This window comes from Melozone crissalis, unplaced genomic scaffold (assembly GCF_028551555.1).
Source record: "Melozone crissalis strain CALT ecotype California unplaced genomic scaffold, PUWL_Pcris_2 ptg000042l_1, whole genome shotgun sequence".
Taxonomy (NCBI): Eukaryota; Metazoa; Chordata; class Aves; order Passeriformes; family Passerellidae; genus Melozone; species Melozone crissalis.
The window spans coordinates 34,915,261-34,942,547 of record NW_026535820.1 but is presented as its reverse complement, the minus strand read 5'-3'; the positions used below and the strand labels follow the sequence as shown (position 1 = coordinate 34,942,547).

Here is a 27,287-nt window from a genome sequence, read left to right as displayed (position 1 = left end):
CATAAAATAATAAATCAAGCCTTCTGAAACATGGAATCAACGTTCTCATCTCTTCCCTCATTCTAAGACCCCTGTGAACGCCATGACATTGGACACTTAAACAGATTCTAAAATACTGATTATCCAGCATGAGCTGGTTAAAATACAGAACCACATTTTCAGCTGATGTCATTACCACAACTAGAAAGTTTATAAATAATTAGTTAATATATAATTTCGTATCTCCAAAGCTACTACGTACAGTTTTTTTACCACCTTTCTTTTCAGTAACAAAAGGTAACTCTTTGTCCTGTGTGCCAAGTCTTTTATTTGGAAATGGAATGCATAAAACAATAACTTGAACAGGAAAGTCTTGCTCATCTTAAAGACTTAATATGTTCTAATTTTATATGCTTTATGACTATTGTATAGAATATCATGAGGTCAGTGTCAAGAAATGCAAGACAGAAGACCAGCAAACTCACAGTATGTAAAGGTGCAAGAGAAATCTTTCTGTGACAAAAACGAGCCAGGAAACATCAGAAATACCCAAATACACTATTCTGGACTTTGAGAAGCTACTCTAGAAGAACCAGTGACTTGGTTGTTTTGAAATGGCACAAAAAGGGAATGTGCTATATGCATTCTTTACATCAAGAAAACTTTTCACACACATTTATCTTAATGTGAAATATTAGTTTGCTTAACAGTAAAGAGCTCACTCCAAATAAATTCAAAACAGGTACAAGATACAGGAAATGCAGTCCCAGTTTTGCATAGACTTACTTAGGTGTGTTTAATGCTAAAGTCAATAATCTGTAGTTACAATTAACAGCATAAAGAGACTTTAACATTAACAGGAGATAAATATTCACTTCAAGAGTCCTTTCCATTGCCAACAGTGTGTAAGGAGGATTTCAGTACAGGAAACGCTGTAGTCTGTAGCAAAACACAATAGTCAGGCAAACTTCTTTATCTTTTTGGACCCAAATATTTATACATTCAGACTTTTGCAGTACCAGAACTGGATAAAATCCACTTCACCAAGTAGTTAAATACCACAGGAGCCGACCTGTATGAATATTTTCAATTCATGACAAATTGAAGTTAAACAGCCTTGCACAAACAGCATGCAATTTAATAAACTTAAGAATCATTATGGTTTATTTGTAAACTTACTGACCAAAGCAAAACTAGAATTCGAAACGAGAATTCTGCCTTTTGGATTTTTTAAAGTTTATTTTTTTTGCTGTTGAAAGGAATGCACTCTGTATTTTCTTTACTGTTACTGAGAAACTTGCTTTTAAAAACCTTTGAAGATTTAAAAAATTTTTCTAACCATTTTTGGAAGTGGTTTCTTGATATAGCTGTGGAGTTTGTATTTTGGTATAATAATTCAACCTGATTATTTTTTACAAATTTGAAAGAAACAGATCAAAATACCACTCTTAATGAATTTCATTCCCATGGAATACAGATTTTAAATTGGAAGGTATGAATTGTTCTTTACCAGGTTATTTTTTTTCTCTGCATCATGTAGTTTGTTGAACCCGTACTTGAGCAAAATAATTCTATGTGAATGATGTGTGTTTCATCTAAAAAATAGGATGGGGCAGGGAGGGAGAGAGGAAAAGACTGAGGAATTATTCCCTTTGAAACATGACAGAATTGGTCTAGTAGGTCACTGTGGTGCCAAATGATGAAGAATTTAAGAAGCATTAAGAGACCTTCCCAGCACATAACAATGATTTGCATTACATGAATACCTACTATGCCAAGAAATCAGGTTTGTCAACAATGCAGAAAGATTTCTATAAACTCACATACATATTAAAAGAAATCATGTTACAATTTTTTCACACCTTCATTCACTTTAAGAAAACTGAAACCCTCTGCCATATTGCAGGCCAAGAATGTGGCAGAATTTGAAGTTTAACAATGCCATTTACCTTATCCTATTTTTCCAACAATACATCTTTTTAGCTAGGAATTCACAATTTCTACAATTTCCATTATCTCCATTATCAAATGAGAATGATTTGTAAGTAGAATATAATCCAATATTATACCTTTTATTTTTGACAGCCCTCAGTTTGGCAATAATCCTTGATTCTGCTGTAGCACAGTGTCTTGTTTTTTCAGTTTTCATAGCCTAGTGGCACAGGCACCACAGTTTCAGTTCATGAGTTGTCTTAAAAACACAGATTTGGATCTTAATTACAATGGTCAGGATGCTTAGGTTTTCACTGAAGAGAAGCTGAAATGCAGGAAGTTTATATCATGTCATCTGGCAGACTGTAGACCTTGTGAGGATGAAGAGGGTCTTGAAAGAGGAGGGTATCAAAACTAGATTTTGGCAATATAGAAGATGTATTGTCCATGTAGCTCTGTCTTAAGCTTTAAAAATACTCTTATTAAATAAGTTTTTCCTTCCTTAAGACCAGGTAATACACAAAGCGAGGAGGAGTCCAGGGGTCAGAATTTTCTTCAGTTCTTAGTTATTCTCTATGAGCTTTTTTTTTTTAACTTTTCTTCATAAGATTCTCCATACTCATTTACTCTGCTCTTATCCACAGGATAAAGCCTGGCAGAAAAAACCCAAATTTTTAGTTACATTACAGCCTCCTATCTGAAGGAATTAAGTAGTTCTATGATGCTTAATTTTAAAAGTTAATTTCTTTGTCATCATATTCTCTATTCCCATTTGTGGCAAACCCCAACATCTTTAAAGATTTGTACAGACATATCAGCATTTTCACAATATGACTCAACCAGCTGTCTCATAACAGAACCTCTTAAGAGATGTACTAGCTCCCTTAAAGCTTGGCTGGAGTATTTTCTCAAGCAATCCAGGACACCTCTCAAGCTTGAAACCAGTGCCCAGCCCCTATCAGAAGCTGCTGACCACTTAATTTCTACAAAAATAACATTAAACAAAAATGCTTATTCTTGGAAACAAAAATACACTTTCTGTAACTTCACTATGAACAGTATTTCATAAGTAGTGCATATAGCTTTCTTCCCTACCTGATTTTAGTTACTCAAAGAATGTCAAACTCAGCAGGTACTCAACTTCCAAGAGAACCTCATAACTTGTTTTTGCAAACCTTTCTTTTTGCTCTGAGAAAGGCAGAGCAGGGCAGTCCCCCATCACACAACACCCTTCACTCCTGCCCTGCAGAGCACCTTGGAGAACATGCCTCAGACACTGAGCATATGGAGATGTGGCCCTCAGCAAGGGTTAGAAGCCCAAAACTGCTAAGGTGAATACAAGCTTAGAAATTTCTCTCCTTTCCCTAACTTTAGGTATTTATGTCTCACATTTGATTTGTGGGGTTTTTTTCTGTTTTGTTTTTGTGGGGTTTTTTTTTGTAGGTTTTGCTTGGTTTTTCTTTTGTTTTGTTTTTTTTTCGGGGGTGGGAGGATTTCCGACTTCCAAATCCGGCGAAAAGAAGGATGTTATGGGGAGGGAAAAGGGGTAACTGACAAAAATTCTGAGCACTGTGAGAAGAGGAATCTTTTTACTACTCTGTGTCATGTCCAGGATTATTGTCAGTTATGGGAAAATGGTTTAGTCCCTCTTATTTGTATTGAGATCTCCTTTACAGGGTGCCCTGCTCACCATTCCCTTTACTAGGCATATACATAACTAACATTATTCAGCCCATACTATACTAGACATTATTATAGTGTAAAGCTTCTGCTCCAAGTCTATCCCAATCTACAGCTCTTTATAGCAACAAAAGCAACCCTCTTAATGCAACCATCTATTGCACTGTAAAAACTGTAACAAATATTAAAGGAAGTCATACCATCTTTGGTAGAGATAGACCAGGAACACAACATCATCTCTAAAGCATGCCAGCCTATGAGATGTTGGCATAGTGATGATAAAAGCAAATATATCATCGATAAAGGTGTTGAATGCCTACAAATAAAAGAAAAGTGTACTTCAGTTGGCTGTGAAGAAAGGAAGTCATCAGTCATACAAAGTTAGAAGCTTCCTATATTTTTCTGTGGGAACACAGACTTTATAACAACACTTACAAGTTATGCTGCAAAACTAATTAATGCAAACTTTAAAATGCCTTCTTTTAATGAAGACATACTGTCTACTACAGACCAGAAGTTACAAGCAAAAAGGAAGTAGGACTGTTTCAGGTAAGTGAGAGTATTGTCATGGGAGGGGAAAAAACACATACTCAATTTCAGAGAAAACTTCAAAAGGAACTGGAAAAACCCTCAGACTTTGGTTCATCCATTACTCAAATGACAAGATGTACAAAATGTCACTTCACTTTCGTTTTCTGTAGAAATTTGTGTAAAAATTTGTTAATATATTGCTTTTATGAAGATTAACTTAATAGCCTTGGAAAGACTTTAAAATATTTTCAGTGCTTTCCTGGAAGTAACCATGTCTTGAATAACGGATGGGTAATTTTCTACACCAATTCCAGTCAACTAGGTGTACTACAGGCTCTATTTCTGCAGCAATAATGAAAAGTAATTTAACCAAAAAGCAACTCCTCTGGATCTGGCTCTTGGCTACAGGAAGGGTGTACAACTCTTACAGTGCACCAGCTCTAGTACTCATGTTACAATAAACTGTTTCAACTCACTGAAAACATTGGGAAACAAACCCAGCAAAGAATATTCACTGTTAGGTTAACAAACTGAGTCAGTAACATGGCTCCTTTCAGTTCAGCAAGCTGTATGCTAATCCATACCATAAGAAGGGTGCAAGTGATGTAAGCACAAAACTCACTCTACAAAATGAACCAATGTTTATATGATGGAAGAAAATACCAGCAGAAAATGTTGGACAGGAGAGAGTTCTCTCTCCAGTTAGAGATTAGTTACAACAGGAGAGCTCTTTCTGTCAGGTCAAAACAAATCCATCAGTCTGAAGTGAATGAGGACTATGGCTGGCATTTCTCAAGTCTGTGCAAAGGTTTGTCATGGAACAAAAATAAAAACCTTGGCAAGCTGGAAAAGACAGCCTTTCCAAGTCAACACCCAAGTGAGTGATCCTACAATAACAATGGGAAGAAAAAGCTAAATGCTCCATCCTTCAGGCACACAGGCAGTCTTCATAAGGCACTGCAAGTGAATGCACCAAGGCAGTCCATTTGATAGTGTTTGGACAGGATAATTTTCTTTTGAGATTACCTTACTTGAAGGTACTCTTTATTAACAATGAAACAGAAAACCCACAGAAACTGGAAAGTCAGAGTTCAAATTAAGGAAAAAAGACAACAAAGCTCTCTAAAACAATGGTCACAGGTGAACCCTCAGACTCTTCTTTCCACTTGAAGTGAAGAAGAGAGCAAGCAAATGTCTAAATGAAACATAACTGAAAACAAAAATAGACTTCTTTCTCCACACACACAAGCCTTTGTTGTGGATAGCCTATGGCATCTAAACACGAACTATAAATGCTCTGTAAGAAAAGGCAAGGTTGTACTGATTTAAAGGTTATTTGCTTGAATAACCTCCCTCTGTTGTTTATTTAACTGCTGATGTCTCTGCTCAGTTATTTTCTTTGGTGAAGTAAAAGTGTGAAATTATTTCAGTAATATACCTTTTGCTCCCTCCTCTTAAGAAACACACTGATTTGCCTAGTATCTGCCTGAAATCCTGTGTTTATTGTTATTTTTGTCTCTATTTCCACATCAAACACTGCTTAGTTGCTATTCTGCTACCAGCTACATTTCAATCTGTTTTCCTAGATACACCCTGTTTCCTTAAAAACAGAAGGCACTAGAAAGCTGGACAATTGCTATAGGCTCATAGAAATGGAAAAGCCTTTGTAGTCTCTTTAGGTATGTATGTTTTAGTTCTTTTGTCCCATATCTCCCAAGAATTGGACACCATTTCTTGAGCAGTTTTTAATACTGCTCCTTTTAAAGTACAGATGTTCTGGACAATTGTAATATATCAGCACAGGAAAAATGAAAGCATTTATGAGTGGATGCACAACTAAAAAGGGTACATGGTGATGGCATCAGGGCCTTGATGTTCCCCGCACATCCAGCCAGGGTTTCTCAGGACACAAAGATCAGCAAAACAAAGCACAGTACAAAACCTCTAATGACCGGGATTGGTGGGAAATGATAGTCAAAACACTATCACCTCTTTAGGGGTACAAGAACAAAACTAGCATGGAGTTGCTAAATGAAGGAGAACATAGGGGATGTGGGAACTCAGCAGTGGGTGTCCCTTGTTATCCATATCTGTGCATATGAGAGCTGACTGGGATACTTGGGTCCATCATCTTGGTGTCTGAGTACTATACAAACCACGAGTGGCTGCTTGTGTGTATGCAGCTATCAAAGGGTTAGTGAGCTGATTTTGGTTTTAAATAAGCTCACCTTCCCCTCCAAGGTCTGCTACTGAGCTTGGCTGCAGCACTGCCCTGCCTTACCAGGGCAGTCTAGGCAGTGGGGACAGCACAGTGCAGCCACTCCTCCCCCATGGAACAATCCTCCCTCATATCTGCCCAGAAGCTCACAATTACCACCCTGGCACAGAACAGTGTGTACATTACTTCAGCCTCTGGTAGCTCCTGGAACCTGCCAAAATAAGGTCTTTTAGCATTCCTAACTGTTTCTTGGCAACTATTCCTTGTCAGTGATGCATTGACACCTTCTTAAAATAATGCATTTAACTCAGATTGATACATTTATCTGCAGGAGCAACATCTGCACTCATGCAAGACAGGTGACAGTACAAAAAGCAGTATTATCATAAAAATTAGGATGCAAGTATTCTCATCATATGGAAGTCATTATGAAAAACGAAAATCAGTGTGGTTTTTTATTTTAAGGACGGTTGCAAACAACTTTAGTTCTTAAAACAAAAAAAAGTACTGCCATCATTAAGCTATTTATTATTAGGCTTTTTCTTACAGAAAATAATTTTCAAAATGACTGCACATAACTTTAAATTAGAGCTTTACTTACTTTGTATGTGAAAGCCTTCCATGGTAAGTGTGCAACAGATTTCATCTAGAAATAAAAAGTATCAAATTGTAATCAAGTCTGGAAGAAGAGACTAGAAAAGTAGACTTTCATCACTTTTCAATCTTACCTTGTAGTTTACAAATAGTTGGGGCAGCATAAACAGGAATCCAAAAGCATACACTCCTGAAGATGAAATATGGAAAACAAACAAATGCACAGATGTTAATCACATGACTGTACTTCCATAACTAGTAATTTTACTCATTTTTTTCCCCTGAAGAACGAAGATGCATCTAATTCTTTTGTTCACTTTGGGTTGATTCTTCTCCCTTTTTCACTCACTGTGATAATTTAGTAATAAGTTGTTTATCTGTATTACACTGATCCAAATGACAGCAGTTAATATTCTACTTTTGAGTCCTGGCCTTCATCTAAAAAGATATGTATAGAAAAGAGAACAGAAGGGACTCACCATTGACAAAACTGTTAATCAACCAGGAGTACCAGCTACAAATAAAGAGAGTAGAGTTATATTTCTCTTCAGCCACATCCTACACATCATTGTACACCACATGACTACTCCAAGAGATAGCTGTGTTATAAATTTCTCCATCACAAAAACTAAATTCCTCACATCTTCCTTCCCTGGAGGAGCTCCAGAGAATGCAGTTTAAGCAAATGATACTTATCAGTCCATACAAGAAGTTTTGACAGATTTATCAACTGGTTTTACACTTTTACACACCATTTCAAGACATCTATGTTGATAATCAGATAACTGACATGAGATATGTGCACTGTGTGTGTAATACTGTTCACTGAAACCTGACTGTATTAAGGCCTGCCAAGATAACACTGTGTTCTAAATATTAAAGAGTCACTTAATATGGCACAGTAAGGCCTTAACAAGTACCATTCGGTGCAAACCACAACAGTAGGTATTAAAAAAAAAAGTAAACACAAGGAATCTAGATTTTTCCCTCCTTACATCTAATAACCTTCCCAGATGTTCAATGGAGCACAATTCTAACAAAATAATGGTAGGGCTGCAGACAATGACAGAATCCCATACTCCTGCTTGCAATTCTGAGAACAGCTAATAACTGTCACACTCTGGTTACATAATTTAAAATTAAACTTGCACTGCTGTGTTTCTGTCACGTTAATGGCAACATTACAGTTGTAGCAGCATTTCAGTAATCCACAAGTATTTAAAGAATGAATCAGAAAATGCCTCCAAGATTAAAGGATAATCCACTGCTAAAATTATTTTTTCTGGCACATTTCCTTACTGATTTAACAATGGCAAGAATTCTATATGAATTGCCTTCACTTCCTTAAGCTGCAGCTCATAAAATACCTGAAATACAGTATTTTGAAATACTAAACAAATTCAAGAACTTTGTCAGAAAAGCAGAATTTTAAAATGCTGCATATTTGTTAGCTGCTTACTAAGACAAGAATCTTTTGAAAAATATTCTTTTCTAAGAGCCCAGAAACTGTCCCAGTTTCTAGTATGAGTGTTACAGCTCATGTATGCAGCAACAGCTTAAAATAACATTAGGAAAAACTACTCCTGCTTGTTTTCTCCCATCCCATCTGGGCCTAAGGACTATTAAAAAATGCCTATCTGGCCTCACCATGCTTGTGTCTGCAGGATTTTCCTACAACAAAGTCTCACTGCTACACGCTTGCATCTCTCCAACAAAAAATCAACCAGCTATTTTGAGTGACAGGGTGACAAGGGTTTAATTTGTTCATGAAATACTGAGTGTCCAGCTCTTGCTGAAGTATTACTATGCTGCAGGAAGTTCATGGCTCTAAAGGAATAAAGAGCCCTTTCTAAAAAATGCTTTTGCCGGCTTGCCATCATAGCTATCATATCTAGGAACAAAGAAGCCTTTTGTTCAAACCAACTAATTTTGTGAAGGTTTTTGATTCTTTTTGCTATTGGACAGGTTCAACCACTGAATTCCTTTCATCTCTCCTATCACCAACTGGCCCTCTGAACATGAATGGCAGCTTTTTTCCTCCTCTTCTGATTGACATCTATGCAAGCTATTGAATTCTGTGCTAAAGTAATTATCAGGTAACCTGTGAAATACAACAGCCTGTTGCTTACAGGATGTTAAAAAAACATCTTTATTCTTCAACTTTAGATAGGACAAGGAAGTTTCTAGTTCCTGGCCTATGCACCAAACTAACAATCGATTTCAATAACCATATAGAAAAAATGAGGAATGTTTCAATTCCTTGTAAGATCATTTAAGAGTTACAGTACCTTTTGTATTTGACATTCAGCAAGGAGTAACCTGCACCTCCAATACACAGTGGATAGAGCAAATATGACAAGTATTTCATAGCCTAATGGATAAGAAAAATAGTTTGTTAGTTCACATTCTATATGGACAATTTTTTCATGGCATTAGATAGCCATGAAAAGAAGACAGCCACATAATTTTTTCCTGAAAATATTTTCCTATTCCCAAATGCCTGCTATAGTTTCTACTATGCTTCCATTTCTAGTGGTGGTGGTGAAAATTCCAAAGCCCAATTCAGACAAACAATCACCTCAGAGCGCTGGCACCAAGAGACAGTGCAAAGATCAGTCTCTACAAGTAGCTTCCTACTTAACACCAATGTTGTCACTTATGCTCAATTCCTTTCAAAAAATGGGAACCATGTGAACTTTCAGTAAAAATAACAAGTACAAATATCAGCTTTCAAATTTTTGAGTGGTAATGCTTCTCAGAGCAATGCCTCAACCAGATTCAACAACCAAAAGAACTATTTCATAGTTTCCTTTCATAAATTATCAGAATGAATCTTCACTACCTGATCATCTACACAGTGATGATCCACTTGACAACTGTGAAGACGTGGAAAATACACTTTTAGAATAAAGAAGCAAAACAAGTCAATCAACAGGTGACATATACAGACTTTGTAGATCACAAGTCATAGGATTCCCTCTTACCTGGGCATCATATTCCTCGGTTTTCTTTTCAGAGTCATTGTATGCACCAAACTGCAACACATACGAAAATCATAATCACATCACAACATAGGGGAAAGCATTTGCTCTCCAACTCTCTACATTAAGCAGGTAACAAAGCTTTTAAAGGCTTCCATACAGGACAGTCATATCCTAGTCCTGTGCAGCCTACTAAATATAGCGTAGGCAAAAAGATTAACTTTTAGCCTCATGTTTTATACCAAACTTCCAGGACTTCTTTGCTTAGAGAAATGCCATTGAAACAGCAGAATTCACAAGGCAAGAGCAAAGTCAAGTAGCTAGAAATTTGTCAGATACAGGAAGCACTTATGAAAAGCCATAACTACAAAGAGGTCATGGATTATCATTGTTATGGATTACCTCCACATGTCCAGAAATTCTGCCTGCTTCAACACAGTTCCCTGACGTAGGAACAAGCAGAGCCACCAGTCACTCCAGACACAGACTTTAAGCAGCACAAAACCCCAGCACTTCTTGTGCAGAAACACTGAATATCAGTCAACTGTTTCTTCTAACAGCAAGATAAACTTTCAGTGCAGACTGCACTTTGCCACTGCATGTTCTGCAATCTCAGCACTTCATTTCACCCAGAAGAATCATCTAAGAGTGTACTGTCCCCAGAACATGCCACATCTTCTGTTAGCTCCACAATGGAAAAGCTATGCTACAGGTTCATGAAAAAGCCAGTTTCTTATTTCAAAACATGATGTCACTTAAGAGTGCCTTTCCAACACAGTGGCAGCAGCACAGCCCACCTATAAAGATTAAGCAGAACTGACGGAAAAGCTCTGAAGTTTCTTGCACCATAAATACATACAAATAGCTACTTCTTCTAAAGAACTCAAAGAAAGAAACAGGTTTGCAAATGCTCATCCTGCTATTGGATTAAGCCATTCATAGAGAGATGTACACAGGAAAATTTTATAATTAAAAAAAATTCTTCATTTCACTAGAAGTCAAGTTGGACGGTAACCTGGAAACAGATGGATGACTCAAGAGTGTAATCATTAACAGAGCAATGTCTACTATACCTGAAATTTGGGTCTCAAACCTTGCCACCTGATCGTCATTTTCAAGGCCTTCTTCACCTTCCAGAGCTGTGATTAGCAAAACCAAAAAATGCACATAAAAGATTATTATACAAAGGAACATCTTATGAAGGATTCCAGATTACCTCTTTTAATCACCCATTGCATAAAGCAGTAGTATCCTGATTGCAGCACACACTGCCTGTGTCTACACAAATCAAATGCCATGTAATCAAACAAGCACAACGTTGTGAGCCTGCACTATTAAGTCTCTTTATCAGATGATGTAATTTAAGTGAAGTAATGTAGTCATTCCAGGACATCTGAATGGTAGTGCCTAAGTGGGGTTAGCACCAAGATGAACCCCAGGTCTGGCATTTAGAAAATTCCAGTAGTCATTTACCAAGCAAGTTTTTACGTGCCTTTGATGAAAGTGCCTCAGAACTCCTAACAGGGATTAAGTTGGCACTTATATAGTCATTACATTTCAGTAGTGAACTACAAGCAAAAATCAGTGAATCTGCTGAATTATTTGGTTACTTACTGTACAGCTGTAACAGCTTGATCCTAATGTAAACCAAAAGTTTCAGTTCACCTGAAAATTTACTCATGTACCCACACTGCTATACAGATTTGACAACTTAGGCAATGCAGGTCCCCAGGAGAGCTGCACTCCCTGAAGATTTTTGTGGACAAGGTTAATTTGCTTAACTTTAGAAACACCAATATTCTCTTCTCACCCACCATATATTCCAGACAAAAAAGAAAAAAGGGAATAGTGTAATGACAATCCTTTACTGTTATCTTTGGTACAAGTGAGAAAATAATTTCTTACAGAATCAATGTCACTATCAGCACTGCATGAGAAACAGGAGTTAAATCCAAGTTGTGAAAAAGCTCTTCCTAGCAGACAAATTCCTCTGAGATGTACTGTCACTGAGACTGCTGTCACTTTGAGACAGCTGTGCTACCTGCAACCCACTGACAAGATGCAGACTTTTGGAATCATGCACACAGGCAGCACTCTCCTCCTTGTCCTCCTTCCCCAGTCACCTCAGTCCTGGCACTGTCTGTGGGCACACAGCCTGCTCTGTGACAGTGCTTCCATGCAGGCTTGTTGACATGGTTAAACTTGCTTGGCCAGGAGTGAGGGCTATTGGGTGATAAGTGGAACCTCAGCATCACTGTGTTTGGTTTCTGCAATACCAGCTGGCCCATCCCAGAAAAAACAGATACTTCCAGTTTAGTTATTTGATCAAGGGACACCATCTCCTCTGTCACTGAAAGCCAAGGACACGCAAGCTACAGCAGAATTTTCCAGTAACTAGTTTAGCATTATTTTTCTACTGTAAACTATGGATGTTGCTGCAAATACTGGTATCTGGTGCTACAGCTTTAAGAACTCACCTCAATCACTGCACCAATGCCTGCTGGGATCAGTACCAATAAACTTGTTTGTTCATCCAAAAGGAAAAGAAATATTACCACAGTACTAAAGCACCGCCAAAGCACTAGACAGAAAACAAGAAAACGGAAGGCTTATTAATATTTACATGAACAGCTGAGGTGACAGAAGACTGATGGTCTATTTGGTACAATTCTGTCTTACACAATTTAGGTATAAATTTCTTCTGTGTACATCTTGATATATCTAGTAGTCCTAGAAACAGCCAATGATCTCTGGGCAAATAGGGAACAAGAACATTTTATGCAATCCATATCACAGGAGATGAAAGAGAATTGGAACATTTAATGAAGATTTCTGTACTGAAGCAATTCAGCAATATGTGAGTACAATTAGGAGCTACATTCATGATGCTTGTCTCCTGGAAGCTGAAAGGCTGTGAGAGAACATAATGTCAGTATTTGAGACTCATTTATTGTTTGTAAATGTTAAAGTCTTTTGAATTTGACTTTACTGAGACTCAAATCTGGCAACTGACTCTTACTTCTGAAATTCCATGGATGGTTTTGAATTTTTATAAACATTTTGGCATACACATGCCAACAGCAGTACAACTGCTTTAAAAAAACAAATGCACTCATAAAAATGATAGATGGATTCTCCACATGATAAAGCATGTTGTTCATCATAAATTAGAATGCCCTTCCCCCCCCCCCCCCAATATTGATATTCCTTACATGTTTTAATCTATCTATAAATATGATATAATTAGGGATAGTCTCAGAGGTCAAGTGACTCCAGGTTTACAATTTTGCTTCATGACCAAGATTGGAAAAAAAGCTATTCATCTGTTTCTAGGAAGGCTTGGCAGGATGTCAGATCACTCTGTTTCTCTCATCTTTCCTATAAACAAATCAAGTCAACCCTCCCATGCCCTCCCCCTCCCCCCACTCCAGGAGCCTCTATTGCTCCTGTTTACATCAAAGCCCAAATCAAGCAAGAGCATTACAATACAGCACTTTCCACCCACAAATATTTTGGAACCTGTAGTTATCTACAAGGAACACAAGGGACTTGCAGAACAGCATTACTCATGAAAGCACATTCTCTCCACCCACAGAACTTTTTCTGCTCTTCATTCTTGTCTCAAAGTACTTCTCTGTTCCTTCAGCAAGGAAAACATGGTAACTGACTCACTATTAATCTAATTCCCAACTCCAAGACAGTCAAATCTCAGTAGTGACACAAGTGCTTAAACTCAAGTCATACCTGGGCACAGAACTAACAAAGTTAGAACCATCTGTGTAGCCTGTTAGCCATCTTTTTGCACACAAACCATCTCATTTGGCTATCTCTATAAACCTACAAAGTGTTAACTTAGAGCAAGACTGAAAACACACACCATAAAATAGACAGCACATAGACAACACTTTGCGTTCTAGTCCCTACCTGCTTTTGTAGACATCCCAATCATGCTCCTCTTTTTCTTCCAAAAACTGATGTCATTTTTAAATGCAAGGAAATCAAAGAGAAGCTGCAAATAGGAAGAAACATACTCATTTGCTCATTTGAAACACACACTAATGAGAGACTGAAAATGCTAACAATGCATTCAACATGGTATTAAAAAACCCCCATTTTAGAAGCTTCAGAAATGAAAATTAAGACTCACAAATAAAACCTAAAAAGAAAAGTTGCAGAAGCCCAGGCTCTAAAAGCAATGCAAAATGACAGGATGAATTTCAAACACTACCATTGCAATGCTGCCCAGATTAGTGTCCTGTAAAGCAAGCCAGAGACCCAATACAGGGTAATTCATCATTGAGGGTGAAGAACAAGGACCTTGAGGAACCACACACCACAGGGAAAAGCATAGCAAATTAAACTAAAAATGCTCAGTATTGGATTGACAGTCAATTTACATTTGGTTAATATGAAAAGCTTAGGAAAAAAATCCTACAATACAGCAAGCCAAGTTTCCTCTGTATTTTGTCACTAACTTGACCTAAACTTCCAGGACATTTTAGAATTCAATTTATTTGTAGGAAGCTTTTATATTTTCTTCAGTATTTTCATTCAATACAGTTTTTGGTATTACCTTTAAGCCTTCAGTGTCTAAAAAAAAATCAAACACAGATTCCAGAAATTCTTGGGTCAGTAGATTTTAATGAGGAAATTTTCAGTTGTTTTTCTGGGGTTTGTTTGTTTATGGAAGGGGGTTGTTGTTTGGGTTTTTTCTGGTTTCAAAAGAAAGAAGTATCAGAAAAGCTTGTCCTAGTCTACAGACACCTTGCAATCTGATGATCAGAGTTGAAAAGTTAAATTAATATGCCATGGAAGTCTAAGGCTTTCCAAACAAGTTAACTGTGTGCAATGTAAGTATAAAGAAATGTAACATTCCAGGCAAGTTCTTATCTCTCCCAGAGCATGGGAACTGTGCTGAGTATAACTGTAGATTACAAAAATGCTCCCAGTGTCCAAAATAAGTTGTTCATTAAAATCAAGGTTCAGATTTAAGGCAGTGCTAAAAAAGGGACAAACAAAAACAAAAAAATAATCACGAGCACTCCACACTTTACAGGAACATTTCTGGAAGCAATTTCAGAAAATATCAGCTGATCTAAATTTCTGCAGGGATTAGAAGTCAGAGACTCAAACCCTAATACAGGTGCCCCAGCTATGCTACTGCAGTGATAAACCTTGTGAGAAGTCAACAAAATTTAAACCAATGTTGACAGGCATATTAATTCTAGGGGCTTTGGTTCAACTACAATGAAAAAAAAGTGATAATGAAGGTAATGTTTTATATTTCAGTCAAGACTGTTAATTTCTGTATAATTATCTCAAATTTCTGCCTTATTTAAGGTTTTTATATTAATTCTGTATTGGAAAGATAGCTGACTTTTGTACCAGATAATGCTTCCACTGCTCTACTGAAATTACTATTTTCAAGAATAATTCTTAATAAATGGAACACCTGAAAGTCAGACACACCTCCCCTGTTTTTCTTCCCCCCATATTATGTACTGCCTAAAAACTAAAACCACTTACATGGAACGCTGCTACGAAGAATGTCAAAGCCAGAAAGTACAAGTTAGTATCAACAAAAATTCCTTTTACTTCATCTGCATCCTTTTCTGAAAACCCTACAAAAAAGAACAAGTCATTGTGCAAGAAGTACCTGACAGTTCACTGCTGTTATGCTCAAGTCCAGTGTGAAAGGAATCTCATGTCACCTGCACAAGTGTTGTTAAGGAATCATAAATCCAAAACGTGATGGAAGCTTTATAGGTAAAATCCTAATTTACCTGTATTTTGGCAAGTAATTTGTCTTGCCCAAACCCAAACCCCACCAGTTACAAGCCTTTGACTTATGTAATTACAAGGTGTTTTGTAATGTGCCTTTAACATTTACAACCTAAGCTGACCACCTGACAGACAAATGGGAAGACACATTAAACCATTTTGGCCTGAGCAGGGAGTAAAAAAAAAAAGGTTTTACAAATTGGCCTCTGAATTTTAGATTGATACACAGGAAGAGTGAGCTTCACATCAAAAGCTGAACAATAAGAAAAGGACTACACAGTAATGGACATTGAAAGTCAGTGAGAAACATGGCCATAGATGCAACATGATTGAAGTCCACAGTTCTCAGAAAATACACAATTTTGCGTTTATGGCAATGGTCCTTGAGTGCAGCATCAACTTACTTTGCCATCACAGCAAGTACATGGCCATTCCCAAGTGATTCTGGAGTTTTTCTACTAATCTGACTGCTCCAGAAATTACTCCAATAGGAAAATTTCAAACCTTATGTTTCACTATCGACATACTTAGGGGGAACAAGCAGCACCTTACACAGGCCTTTTTTCCAGGCACAGGAGGTACACTCGGGATGAGAGGTCTTGATATCTGTGTCTATCACACAACAACCAAGGCATGGAATATGAAAATTTTGATTCTGAGGAGGCTCACAAAAAATTATGAAGAGGTGATGGTGGACAACTGCCCTCCACAAACTCTGAGCAAGCAATTACTTGACTCTTTCACGACAGTTACGTTTAGCAGACATTGTTTAGCAGACATAACTGTCTTTAATATAGATTGGCCTGAACTAAGGAGAAGCAGTTAGATTTTACTTAGTGTGGCCTGCCTGTATTTCACTTCAGATATATGGCTACAGTGAGCAGCTGTGTATACCTTATATCAAAGCCTATGTACCACTGATCCAGCTTTTCTGTTCCATGGATAGGGATAACCCATGGTGAAAATGCTCTTCTTGACTATGTCCTACAATGCTTTTACAGAGTACTATCCAAATAAAATTCATTTTAAACATGGTTAATTCACCTCTGTATTCCTGTTCCCTATCACATGTCAACATATATTTTTATCTTTAACTTAAGGTGAATCAACACAAGATTTGTAGCATCTTCACCAGCTATCAAAAAAAAAGTATCATCTATGTACAGTACATAAAAGAAACAAATTAAGGGGTTAGGTGTGGTTTCTTAGCCTAAAGTCATTAAAGGTAAGCATACCAAATTGCTGGAGGGAGTACACAGCATCCTGCATGTGGATCCAAAATCGGAGTTTTCCAAGAGATATTTTGTCATACGACACTGTAAGAGGTAGCTCTGTTGTTGAACGATTTATAACCTGCATTTCAAAAAGACGTTTCATCTTTAACAGCAGAAAAATGGCAACAATTACTTCCATTAATATTTTTTAAAATAAAGAAAGTGATTGTATCACACTATAATTTAATCACACAATTTTATGAACTCAGTTTGTCTTTAAAAGGGAATAAGATCTCAGACTTCTATATCATGCTTGAAGTCTTTGTGTTTTTTCCAAGAAATGTTAAATTAGCAGTTTGTTCTGTTCCAGTTCCTATAGCAACCTCACCGTTCCTGTATACAAATGCCTCTGAGATGGCAGCATAAAGTGGGAAACATGTGCTTAAGATAAGTCTTTTGACAGTTCTTCTCTGAATGTACATGCTAAGATTACCTAAACTAGAATATTATACAAAAACCCCAAAAAACCCAACAAGCAAATTGTATCTAAAAGGCCACAGTCAGAAATTTACTTCATTGAGGCTGATTTTGAGAGAAATTGAAAGGGTGGGGAAGCAAGATGATACCACTAGCTCAGACTAATGGAAACACCACAGCTAAAGCTAAGTAAGATAACTTTGAGATCTGGAGTGTCACAAAAATTTTTCTTCTGCACACCAAAAATTAAATCTCTGCTAATCCTACTGTACCATCTACATATTACTTAAGCTGAAAAAACAAAAGTCTTAAATTGCCTCAGCTCCTTCTGCATGACAGCTATCCTTGCCCACCTCTCAAACAGGTTTAAAAAAAATGCTAAAACCCCCTTGTCCTCTAAGATGTTAGAATACTCAGCAGCTATCTCAGAACATGTTCAAGCAGTCTGTTTTACATTTCCAAAGACAGCCCAGGATGACAGATTGGCAGGCACTCTTTGCAAGATTTCAAGATCTGCTGCTCCAGGCTCCTAATTACTCCCAATCATAATTCCCATCTCAGACCTGCTGCTCTACTCTGCATCTGTTTCTACAGTAATTAGTTAGCTGACACCTAACTGAGGTGAATGGGCTTCTGATTCCTCTGACACAGAACATGGTTTTAGGCTCCCCAGCTATCACTTACATGAGAACTGAGGGCTACTTTCATTCTCCCATTCACTCTTTCCTCCAGTGAGTACAAACAAATCTCAATTTCACCACCCTCCCAAGACTCTCTAAGCTTTTCAGACAGGGGCAGAACATGCAGGCACATGAAGGACAAGCAGGGAAGCTGAGAAAGTTTTATGAATACAGCAGAGAGAAAAGCTTGAGAAACTAGAACAGTGTCAGGGATCTCTGAACTAAATGGAACAAAAAAATCAAGTGTGGTTACAGCTGACTGTAGAGAACACTGGCAAGATTCTACAGCCATTTACCAACAACCATATGAACATCTTCCACACTGCTTCTCCTTTCAAAGGATTCCCATAATTCAGTGAGTCTAATTTCAATTTCTCAGTCTATCAAAGACAGTGTTAACATTTACAGCAGAAAGGGAAAAGAAATTTTATCTGTGGAGGACGGACAAGAAACAAAAATTTTGTAAATGCCTGAGTAAGCAGCATGTGGCAAATGTGGCACTCTCCACAGACAAAGAATTACTATGGAGGAATTAGGGGGACTGTAGGGAGGAAATTGGATTGCAACAGAAGACAGAGATTGGAATTGTCCAACCACAAAAGCAAACTAAAATAAAGGTAAGATTAGAAGAATGAATTCTTTCTTAACAAACAACTTAAAACCCACAAGTGGTGCCTCACAACCTCAATGTGAGTGTGATGGTTGCTAAGCCTTTGACAGCTAGGAATGACCAAATCCCTGCAATACACCTACTCTCTGCAGTATGGCATCAGAGCATCATTACTTCTAGCACTCTTCTTAATCAATACTACAAAACAGTGTGCAAACACTGCAAATAAATTCAGTGGTATGAATTTTAAAATTATCTCTTTAATAAACTCTGTGGAATCCCAAACCCACAGTAGTCAAGCACGTTAAGAACGTGAGGAACACATAATCTCTAGACTGCAGTACTCACCACAGAAGACCTCCAACTTGATGAAAATGAGAGTCAGTTAACAATCTACACAGCCCAGCACAAGCAGGAAAAACACAACTTCAGCTCCATGATTTAAGGTCAGGCATAGAAAACAGATACTGTCTGTGTCCCTGTTTACAGTCAAATATTAACCTGGCTCCACAAAAGCTGTACCACCTTCTCTCCTTATTCATGCCTGCTCTTCACTTACCACTTAGTCTCTCACAGAATGTTTACTACAAGACCACTCTTTCTGCAGGGCTTTGAGAGCAGTGGCCAAACACTACTGAGACACCACATAAGCCAGTACTGACAGGGAAGTTTGCAGGTTTTAGTGGAACAATCTTTGCAGCACTTCCCAGGATCTTTAATGACTTTCTAAGGCAGTGAGTTACACCAGTATAAACTGTGGCATGCATGACAACTGCAGGAATGTCATTAGTAACATGGGAATGCTGAATTTATTTGTAAACAGGGTACATGACTTGACCAGTTAAAAGTTCACATGAATGTACTGAACTGGACTGGATGAGCTGTGATAAAACTCTAAACAAAGGACAATGGCCACTAATACAGAAATCACAAATACGTATCTAAAAAAATACTGGACAAAACAATCTGCTGTCAAGACTTGTAAGAAATGCTCAGGAGTTTATTTTGCTGTACAAATCTGGGGTGGAAGGGACACAAATTTGTAAAGATTGTCTTGAACACTAAGTAACAAAACCCTTTCTCTGAGCTGAAGTAATGAATTGGAGAGACAATTTTAAAGGTTTATGGGAAGTTTACAAATACAAAGGCTTCCAACTAGAAGATGCTTAATTCAGATGTGCTAATTTAAGTTTTGTGGCATTCCCCAAGACTGCTGTTCTCAGTAACTCCAAGTACCAAATTTCAGTCAATGCAACTGAAAAGAACTACAAGGCTTAACTAAGAATGGCTAAGATAACATGATTTAGCTACATGGGACTGCCATTTTTTTTTTTTTTTTTTTTACTGCTGGAGTGACTGAATACTAAAGCAGGTTGCCCATACAGGCTGTGGCCTCTCCATCCTTGGATATAACCAAACCTCAACTGGAAAAGGTCTTGAAAAACTCACTCCATGTGATCCTACTCTAAGAAGAGGCACTGGACTAGTAATCTCCAGAAATCTCATCCAACTTTTACTTAAGTTTCAAAGTACTGATTTATTTAAGTGTACAAAATCATTGGATATATTGTGACACCAAACTTTCAGGTGCTCAAGTTAGTCTAACATGATAGACAGCAGTACCAAGAAATTTACTCACATCTTAATTTTGAGGAGATAAGAGAATAGCTACTGACTTATCTCAAGTGTAGCTCCACTATCAGCTGTGGATATTGTCAATATGCCTAGAAGGTATGAGAATCTACTCTGGGATGCAAACACAACTCCTTCATATTAGGGAGTCAAACTAGTGAAGAGACTGGTCCTGCCACTACTGCTGCTACAGTGATGTCCTCCATATCCACCCAAAAGGCAGAAGCAATGGAATCCAAACATCTTTGGTGGAATAGAAGACAGTGACTGACAGATACTTCTGCCAGAGAAGTCTCAAAACCCAGATCCAGCTTCTGCAATTACTACATTAGGTCACATTAAGTTAAATGGTCATTGAGTCCTTTTGTGCATTTATACTTCTTCATTACAGCAAACAACTTACGAGAAAATCTTAAAACAACGTTGAAGATTACTGTTAAAACTGTTAAATGTAATTAAAGGTATTCTATTACTCACCATCAAATCTTTCACTCTGTTGCTTAGCTGATCAATAAATAATATTGGAAGGTAATGCACTGTCTTCCCCAACTGAACCCTAGGATGTTTAAACATGGATTTTATAACTGCAGTGATCGAAAAAGAAAACTACTTTTATTCAAATTAGCACTCATTCATCACTTTCAAATCTACCCATGTAGAAATGTCCCACCATCTTTTCAAGCACATTTTCTTTTAACACACAGCAAGAAATTAGCCACTAGTCCAGAATCAATTTTTCATTGAAAGATACAGGTATTGAAAAATTTTGTTTGTTTTCACCCTTCTGTAGAAAGAGAGAATAAGCAAATAAAAATACAAATGAAATTGGTTGTGATGATGCTGAAGCTTTTGAATGACCAAGGGATATTTAAAAGTCTGCAGAAGAGAAACATGCTGAAGTTTACTGCCATATATTTGTGTCCTTTGTTTCAAATATCCCCCTACTACTGTGACCATGACACCCCTCCCCCATCTCCCCCCCTCACTGGTGCCTGGCAGGACATCAGTCTCATGCTCTCGCCCACAAGGGACCATGAATGTGATGCTGGCTGATGCACAAATCAGAAGGTCAGCCACTAATGCAGGGACTGTACAAGGAGCAGAAATCTTCTCTGTCATCTACAGAAGCTCTCATTTGGATTGCTATACCACCTGACCAACCTGCATGAATCCAACAAACACTTCCTAGCCTTCAAGCCCTCTATCAAATTGCTTACTGTAAAGTTATTCAGTAAATTATGACCTACATGCAGTTGCTATGTCAGCATCTTGGAAAATTATTTAGCCCAATACCCTAACAGAGACAAATTCTTCAAGTCTTCACTAGAAAGGCAGTTAGGTATCTACACTGTGCTGTTCTTGGTAAAAATCTATGGAGTAGCATCATGGAGATTCTCAAAGCCTGAAAGTTGAACTTGAGCTGCTGACAAAAGAAAAGAGTCTCTATGCATGCTAAGAGAGACATACTAAACACACCATGTGCAACAGTAGCACAGAAAAGTACTAAATTGAGGCTCAGAAATAGTGCTTGGTTATTCAACTGAAGTGATTTGATTTCTATGTAGTAACTATGATTAAAGCTATTGTTACTGAAATTGCAGCAGGTTATTTCATACCAAAACTCTTTTCCTGTGTAATGCCATAACTAGACAGCACTGATGCAAATCAACCAGAAAAAATTTCCTCATCCATCAACCCCAGTCCAACAACCCCTTCTTGTTATGGTTCTACCTATTCTGGCTGGAAAGCTATCCCCTGGGGTCTGCTGGTTAACCAACTAGTTCTGGATTTAAGAGGGTACTGGTAGAGAAAGGCATCAACATACAGCAGCACAAGCCTACAGAGCATTATTTATATGCTTGATACTGGAAGTGATTGAAGCAAGCTGTGAGCAGAAGCTACTGCCTGCACCTAGAGGCCCAAAATCCCAGCCCTGTGTGTTAGCATTTTCTTGAGGAAAATGGCATAACACAGGAACACACACTGTCATAGTAAAATAAACGGAATCATAAAGGGAGGAAAACAGGCATCCTAGGAGATCAGCTGTACCACTTCAGCACTTCCAGTTTGTACAAGTAACTTGCACATGAAGGAAAACTGGAAAGGGTCATGGGATGACAAATGCTCTGAAGGCCAGAAGGACAATAGGACAACAAATAGGTTTGAGGTCTGCTATAGCATTTTACCTGTGTCTTTGTAGTCCTGCTTTGCCTTACTATAGTAACTTCACACAGAAAAAGTATTGTAAGCTCTGAGCTGTCCAGGAACCAGGTGTCTGCAATAAGGCTTTCTAGTACATAGTATCTTAGCAGCAATTTGTCACTACCAAATGCATGCATTAAGAGCATCTGCTCTTGTCTCTAGGTGCCATTTAAACACAAAATACTACAGAAGGTTAAGGGTTTTTGAAGAAATGTGACATAAGTTTATAAATAACATGTCTGACAAAACAAAGTCATTGACTTGCATTTTCATGTAGCGGTGAACATCAGCAGGGAGCGATGATCCATCAAACACAAAATTTTCCACCATGACATTTAAGGTGAGTCTTGACCTCCAGTGAGAGACCGGTTCATCCAGGGCATTGGGCTGCTTTTCTGCTTCAATTTGCTTAAAAAAAACACAATACAGATGCATACTGCTAACCAGCACAATTTTGAACAAGGTAATAATCAACTCACAGAATCCAGGGGGTCATTAACTATATCATAAACCAGAAGCCTGCTAAAAAACAATTTACCTTAATTTTGACCAGATCAAGTCTCTTGCTCAAATACAACAGAATGGATTTTAAAGGCCCACCACAATCTGTTACTGACAAACTTCAGTGTCTATTCACAGCCTTGTTCATCGAGAAGGAATATTCATCTAATCAACCTTCATAACTTAGGATTGTGGATACTAGTGAGAAGAAATCACTTTGAAATCATGACTATACAATAATCAGATGTTACTTCAAAACAGTCAAAAGGATGATCAACCAAACATTATCTGTCCTCATATCTTATGCTGCTATTTTACAACAGCAAAGCTGTTGTAAAATATTATTTCAAATGAATTCAATTCACTACAGAAAGCAGCGCCATGCTGTTCCAGAGCAATACAGTATTTCCACCAAAAGCAATGAATCCCTGAAACAATTACTGTTAACTAGGATGGTGTTTAAATAACTAGCCAGCATTTTAAAGAGCTCTGCCTCTGCTCTGCTGAGTGGTCTGCCACTAGCAAGATAATTAAGAAGAGGATTTTGATTTTTTTTCTGTTTTATCATCCTTAGTTTAAAGATGAAAGTACAGCAGATACACCAGAAATGTCTATAAAATAAATTCCTTATTTTGCAGATGCTCTTCCATAGATGGGACACACACCTACCTGTGTGGCTGATTCACCAGTGAGCAAATTAATCTCTTCTGGTTTGGGGATCATGTACGTGGTCAGAGGGCTTACTATATGCACCTGCTTACCATCATGCCAAGGCAAAATGCCAGCATGGTGAAGAAATATGAATGCATATAACGTGCCATTATTTCGGGTTTTCTTTGGTACAGAGACATTCACTGTCCTAAAATACAAAATAAATATATTATGAGATGACATGGCACATGCTGAAATATTTAGCTATTACTAGACACAATTACTTCTGGCTAACCTGTTCCACGGCTGGATGGGGTAATTTTTTGTACTTATCACAATATATGCATTTCCAAAGATTTACTGTTATATTAAGATAATTTAACTTTTGTCCACTCCCTACTTTATTGCCCTAGATAACATAGGACTGCATCTTAAATTCTTTTGTTGCTTTCCTCTACTGATAGGTCACAGGGCCAAAATGATGACAGCACTTGTAAAAAACCAGCCTTTATGTGCTGAACATGCATCACAGATCGTATACACGATACAAAGTTTAAAAACAAAATCACAAAGTTTTGCCATGCACTTTGCATTAAGAAAATATCTTCTCAGCTAAGGCATGCCAAGTAGAGAACTCTAAACTGGAGCCCCAAACTATGAAGTCACTCCCCTTGTACTAGCCAAGAAATCATCCTACTTGCACCCTTGCATAATGCCTCCTCTATTCCTGTAGTCTTGCTCAGCTTATTCTGCTCTGAATACTTTCAATAGCTTAGCAGACCCTGTCAGTAAAACAATTCCTGTAAGGTCTGTCAGAGAAGTAGTTCAATATGACCTAAACTCTAACCAACAAGTTCTTTAGTCATAGAAAATGAAGAGAGTGAAGTAACCTTGGAGACTACAATAAGAGAGTCAAGAATTGGGCAATTATTTTAAACAAACAAAGAAACCAAAAGTGAGACAGCAAATCTGAAGAACGAAACAAACAGTTCCAGTCATTTTTATTGTTCAGAGGCATATGCAGAGTGCAGTGTTCTACAAAAAAATTTTTCTGAGGGCACAGTCTTGGCACCAATATTGCTTCAGAAGATCCCCAATCCCTAGACTATCAGAAAATAAGTTTTTCCTATGTGATTTTTAGCAGAGAAATAGTTATGGAAGAGCACGTTGCTAAAATACATGAAAGGAGAACATGGTTTGATGTCGAAGTCCTGTTCCAGGTCTGAAGCCACAACAATTAAGAACAAAACAAAACATGTAGCCCCTGTCCTACCTATGTGATTAGAGGCAAGTCTCAAGCACTCCCAGGTACATTTATCTTTAGATTTTCTCAATGGAAAGTAAATTTTATTATTATGAGCAAGGCGCACCTCTACAAAACATCTGCCTACATGGCTGAGAACAGCATGCAGATCCAAGCTAACCAACAGTGAAATCCACCTTGGCTTCATGCACACTTCCATCCATGTAACTCCTAGGTAGGATGCACACTTCAGAATTCAACAAAGAACTCTGATACCTTGGATACTACAAGTCCAGATCCTTACCTTTCAAATTTGGACTCAATATCAAAATCCTCCACATTCAGCACAAGATCTATATTACTCTCCGCACCAATGCTTGACCGGGTGGTAGTGTACACGCTTAACTGAAAGCAAAACACAGCACAGAGAAATTAAGAGCATGGAAATAAATTCATGCAACTCTACGTTTACAGTACGGGTCTGTCTTTCAGCTTCACTAATTCTCCCAGTTGCAGGAAGGTTGTACACACAGGGAAAGAAAATTGTGTACTCAAAAAAAGTCTTTCAGCTCCTTTTGGGGGTAAAAACAAAGCCATTAAATACATTTTAATGGGATGGCCTGTTCTGGAAGTTGAAGGAAGTGGATCCATTTCAGAGAACCAGAGATCCTGTCAATAAAGGAAAGGGTCTCTGTCAGGACTGGAAAGGACCTCTGGAGATCACCCTGTCCAATGCCCCTGGCAAGGCAGGGTGACCTAGAGCAGGTAACACAGGAACACATTTAGATGGGTTTGGAATGTCCCCAGACAGGTGCTCTGCAACCCTCAATACAATGAAGCTCTTTCTCACACTGAAGTGGGAGTTCTTGTGGTTTAGTTTGCGGACATTACTCCTCATCCTGTCGCCAGGCACCACTTAGCAGCCTGGCACCATCCCCTTGGCATCCATTCTCTGACACATTCATATGAATTAATGAAGACTTCTCTAGACAAAACAGGCCCAGCATTTCTTCCGCAACGCTGCTCTAAGCAGTACGCGTGTGACAGCAGAGATAGGAAATCAATAAAACCACAGGAAGCCAAGTCCTGCCCGCGCAGCAGCCAAGGGAGCTCTCCGCAAGGCCCAGCGCTGCCCGGAAGGGAGCAGGGACTGGAGGGAAGCGGGGTCAGAGGGCACCGACAGGGACAGAGGGCAGGGACCGAGGGCAGGGGCGGTGCCTCGGGCGGTGTGCCCAGGGCCTCGGGCCGTGCCCGCCCCGCTCACCTGAAGCTTGGGCCTCCGAGCCAAGTAGGGCCACACGCATCCCCCGGCCGCGCCGTCCCCCGCCGCCGCCGCCGCCGGGCAGGGCCGCGTGTAGACGATGCCGTACATGACCCAGCAGGTGTGCGCCACGTACACGGCGAACACGCCCACCACCAGGCTGGTGAAGGAGCTGCGGCTCAGCATGGTGACAGTGCCGATGGCGATGGCGGCGGCCGCCCCCGCCCCCCGCCGCAGCCCCGCTCGGGATCCGCCGCCGCCGCCGCCGCTCGCGCATCCCCCACGCGCCGCCCGCCCCGGCGGCCCGTCCGTCACTTCCGGCTGCCGCGGGAGGCACCGCCCCCTCATCCCCTCCCGCCCCGCCCCGCCCGGCAGCGGGCACCGGGAGCCGCTAGGGGGCGCTGTGCGCCGGGAGCGCTCCGGGCTGGGAGCGGGGGAGCCGCGCTCGGGGCCGGAGCTGCCGGAGCGAGTCCGCAGAGGGGCACTGGGGCTGGTGAAGGGTCAGGAGAGCAAATCCCATGTGGAGCAGCACCCAGAGGGTGTTCATCCTGAGAAATGGGGTCTTGGGAGGGCTTTATCGCTCTCTACAGCTCCCTGAAAGGAGGCTGCGGACCGGTGAGGGCTGGCCTCTTCTCCCAGGTAACAGGATGAGAGGACAAAGTCTTAAACTGCATGTGACGGTGTTCGCAGGGCTCTTAGGATGAGGGAAGAGACGAGAATGTTGACTCCATGTTTCAGAGGGCTTGATTTATTATCTTATGATATATATATTACTAAAACTATACTAAAAGAATAGAAGCAAGGATTTCATCAGAAGGCTAGCTAAGAATAGAAAAAGAAAGAATGGTAACAAAGGCTTGTGGCTCGGACAGAGAATCCGAGCCAGCTGACTGTGATTGGCCATTAATTAGAAACAACCACACGAGACCAATCACAGATGCACCTGTTGCATTCCACAGCGGCAGGTAATCGTTGTTTACATCTTGTTCCTGAGGCCTCTCAGCTTCTCAGGAGAAAAAATCCTAAGGAAAGGATTTTTCATAAAATCCTGTGACAACTGCACATTAGGTTGTACTTCAGGAGGAGTTTCCTCACAGAAAGGGGGACTCGATGTTGGAAT

At 39.1% G+C, this 27,287-nt stretch overlaps 1 protein-coding gene across 1 annotated transcript; it reads right to left on the bottom strand.

Moving 5' to 3' along the window:
- Nucleotides 1-243: 243 nt before the first annotated feature.
- Nucleotides 244-26,398, bottom strand: CLPTM1L (CLPTM1 like). Its single transcript, XM_054284939.1, has 17 exons — nt 26,171-26,398; nt 25,211-25,311; nt 23,682-23,871; nt 22,777-22,919; nt 20,787-20,865; nt 16,932-17,049; nt 15,442-15,536; nt 13,840-13,924; nt 12,393-12,496; nt 10,989-11,054; nt 9,919-9,969; nt 9,223-9,305; nt 7,414-7,448; nt 7,069-7,124; nt 6,942-6,986; nt 3,792-3,907; nt 244-2,563 (listed from the first exon to the last, which is right to left on the bottom strand). The coding sequence occupies exons 1-17, from the start codon at nt 26,351-26,353 to the stop codon at nt 2,485-2,487; spliced, it is 1,629 nt and encodes a 542-aa protein (XP_054140914.1). The 5' UTR covers nt 26,354-26,398; the 3' UTR covers nt 244-2,484.
- Nucleotides 26,399-27,287: the final 889 nt, after the last annotated feature.